The following is a 3,648-nucleotide window of genomic DNA, read 5'->3' as shown; positions in this document are numbered from 1 at the left end:
GGAAAGAATAAGTTTAGCTTTCATGTTGAAGGGCAGCAGTGTCAGCCTGTGAAAGTCAGCCAGCATTGATGGACCACTTCCATGGCTCATAGGCCAGCCCCAGCCCAACAGACAACAGGTTAAACCCTTACTTGTTACGAGAAGAGCCCACGTGAACTTCACTGCGGTGTGTGCTATTTCTTGGAGCACTTTGCACCTCCAGTGGTGGAAGGCTAGGGGGCTCCGACAGGAGCTGGAAGGATTTCCTCAGCTGAGGACCGGGGATGCAGTCCAGCTCTTCGTGTGCTAGGCAGCAACAAAACCCAAAGTAATTTGCTGAAAGGAGCAACAGGACATGAACTTCCTGAATCTGCTCAGTAAAGGAGGTCCATGGATGTAGGCCGCCTTAGCTCCTTATACACTAACTGGCAAAACCCCACCCTAAAACCACAAAGATTTGCTTACCCTATCCTGGGTGTCCCATGCAGGGACACCACAGATTAGTGTGCGTCTGCTTTTGGACAGACAGACCAGTTTTCTCCCCATAAAAGCCAAGGCACAGCTGCAATCGCACAAACAATTGCTATAACATGAACCCAGCCCCGTGCCACTGCAACAGAGACCAAAGCAACCCACTATTTTTGCCCAAGTTTATTTCTAGAAATTTGTACAAAAATTGATGCTCTGTAATACAATAGTCTATCAAATATGACAGATGAACATTTGTCTTTAGAGGCAAGATTCCAGGAATGTGAAGTATCGTCCTCTTGCGTGGAAGAAAGGCACATTTTGGAGCTCAAAATACACTCGACCATTGAAAAGGCAGGTCAGACATGCAAGTAGTGCAATGTTTCAGGTTTATATGTATAAACACGTTGTACTCTGAAGAAATCTCACTACAAGCAGTGTTAACATCCACGTAAACGTTTTATAAACACTTTAAAAAGTCACTCACTTTAGATCCTATGCGTGAAAAGGCTACTCCTTTACATTCACTGGACAGAATATTTAAAAGCCATATTTGGGCAGAAGTTACTCCTAGCTTTCCCCAAATGCTTTTGGGATCCAAAACACTTTCATGAATAGTCCCACTGCATTTACCCCTACAGGCTACCCTAAGGGTCTGCAACACCGGGGCCACGTGATTGCACCATCCCACCGCTCCTAGAACTTGTCCTTGGAGTTTTGTGGCTATGAAGGAGTCCCATATTTCCAGCTACGTGCCTCTGTGCAAGCAGCACCTGGGACAGACCTGCTTCTAAAACGACATTCAAAATACAAGCGGTGAAATTCCAGCCACCAAAGTATCCCCCACACTGTATGGATCGAGGTCCACCAGACTCACAGCCTTTCGTTTCCTGCGCTGCACGCAGTAGGAGCCACACCAGGGGATTTGGCAGCCTGTTTGTGCTTTCAGAAAGGGTTTTTCCAAAGCAGAAATGCCCTTCTGCTACATAAGCATGTCTCAACATGCCTCTTGTGCAACACTCCTGTAATACCGCCATCCCGGTCAAATCAACCTGCTGCTTTTCTGACTGAAAACCAGATGGATCCTACTCTCCCAAAATAGCTTGTGCTAGTGGGTACAGTAGCTGTAGGAATGCTTCTAATCCATCGCTGTCAATCCAACAGCATTATATAGCAGATTACAAAGGCAATCATTTCCCCCATCCAAATCCTCACAGCAATGGGGAGTTGTGCTTTTTTGGATAGAAAGACATTTGTAATGGGATTTATCCAATGTAAAGCCTTTTTTTATTTTTAAAAGTGGTCTAGCAACACTTTAAACACTTTCTTTGAAAGACACATACACCCACACATGCTTTCAAGTACACGATGACAGCTTGGACTGCTGGAGAAGATGTGTTGATTCTGAGAGAAGGAGGTGCTGCTGAGCCAGTCCCTTCAGTTGACTTCCAAGACCTCAGTCTCTGGCAGGCCAAATTTGCTCTTATACTTGTCAAAGAGTTTGATCAGGGAGTCCACATATATGCTGTGGTAGAAGTCCACTTCCCTCTGGGATGGGTTATCGATTTTGGGGATGGTGATGGGCTCCCCAACTGATAAAAAGAGGGAAAGATCCACATGTTAGGTTGAATGCTCCTGTACAGCCTGGAGATTTGTCCTCTATGGCCACAACTGTGGTAGTTCGGCATGTCCACCCTGGCATCGCACAGCTTGCCGTTATAGCAGAGGTTTGCCTGATTCCTCCCAGTTTTGCTAGGCTCTGAAGCACGCACAGCTGTCCCACCGCCAGGGCCCTCATCACATCTGCAGCGATACCCAGACCCATTTTAGCCACACAAATGCCAGCAGTGCAGAGCCTCTACCGTGCAAGGTGGTTGGAAAGTCCCACTTGCTTCTGTTTACAGCGGAGTGGTAAATCCCTCCTCAACTAACAGAAGCAAGACTAAAAGCTGCAGTTCTTGTGTATTCCCCTATACACACTGCAAAAGCAAAGCAGCACTTTTTTCTCTCCCTCAAAGCCGTGCTGCTTCGGGTTGGAAGACTCAAAGGCTAATTTTAGGGTTGGCTTTAAGATTCAGCTATCAGACAGCATCACACTGCCAGTCCTAGGAGTAGGAGGGACAGGCTGCTTCCGACTTTAGCCATCCAAGACCAGAGAAGGTAACAGCTACAGCATTTTTTCCCCTTTTTTTGAGCTCACTTGCAAAACTGGCTGGCAGTAGAGCGTGATGGGAGGCTTGTAGCCCGTGGAAACTATTCTAGCTCATTCTCAGCTGCGCTGGAAGGTTTTATATAGAAGGGAAAAGAGTTTTATAGTCAAGAGTCCAAGACCAAGCTAGAGTAGGGGTATGGCATAGATTCAAGTATTCTGCTACCTAGTGAAGCACCTAGCGTGTTTATACCAAGGCCTTACCAACAGTAGTGATGGGCTTGGAGTAAGGTAACAACCCCCAGGTGTTGGAGGAGAAGAGGCCACGGCCATGAAAGATGCATGGAGCGAAGCCAATGTGCTTCTGAAACTTCTTCTGAACCCATCTTCCCCAGGAACCCTCCTCAAAGATCACCTGCTTGTACACTTCATTCTCCCCAAAGGAGTAGACAGGAACCAAGTCCGCACTAGAAAGAGGGAAAGATGTTAGGACCCTGCACCCCTGGTCTGCAGTCAATACTACAGCACCACACCCACTGCCACGTACTCTTTCAGGCTGCACATTTGCAGATTTTATTGGCCAGAGCTTTGTTTGCAGCACAAGGCACTGACATAAGTCAGCCAGACTTGACGTGATATAGTAGATATACTTTCAAGGCATGCAAGAGAATTGTACTGGCAATGGGCCCATGAAACACTACCCAGTCAGGCACTGAATATGCTTCCATATATTCTCATCTCTGATTTTTGATGGACATCCCGTTTCAGACACATGGGATCCCTGGAGATCACAGGGGCTGCATAGGTGATGCCCCATGCAGGTTACTGACACCTGCCTCTCCTTGTCCTGGAAGCCTCCTGCTGGTCTAGGCATCTTCCTACGCCTGTCCCCTGCTTCAGGGGCAGAATCATAGAATCATTGAGGTTGGAAAAGACCTCTAAGATCATCGAGTCCAACCATCAACCCAACACCACCAGGCCCACTAAACCATGTCCCTAAGCGCCTCATCTACACTCCTTGTAAATCCCTCCAGGGATGGGGACTCCACCAC

At 47.4% G+C, this 3,648-nt stretch overlaps 1 protein-coding gene across 1 annotated transcript in view; it reads right to left on the bottom strand.

Moving 5' to 3' along the window:
• Positions 1-615: 615 nt before the first annotated feature.
• The window catches only part of DGAT2 (diacylglycerol O-acyltransferase 2), a 28,820-nt gene continuing 25,787 nt past the window's right edge, over positions 616-3,648 (bottom strand). The window contains exons 7-8 of the mRNA XM_009286152.2: positions 2,861-3,063; positions 616-2,039 (exon numbers count right to left, since the gene is read on the bottom strand). Coding sequence (XP_009284427.1) covers positions 1,885-2,039; positions 2,861-3,063 — 358 coding nt within the window. The 3' untranslated portion in view covers positions 616-1,884. The remainder of the gene's footprint in view (positions 2,040-2,860; positions 3,064-3,648) is intronic.

Source organism: Aptenodytes forsteri, unplaced genomic scaffold (assembly GCF_000699145.1).
Source record: "Aptenodytes forsteri isolate BGI_AS27 unplaced genomic scaffold, ASM69914v1 Scaffold231, whole genome shotgun sequence".
Classification (NCBI taxonomy): Eukaryota; Metazoa; Chordata; class Aves; order Sphenisciformes; family Spheniscidae; genus Aptenodytes; species Aptenodytes forsteri.
Note: the sequence above shows the minus strand (reverse complement) of the source record. Positions and strands in the feature narration are given on the sequence as shown.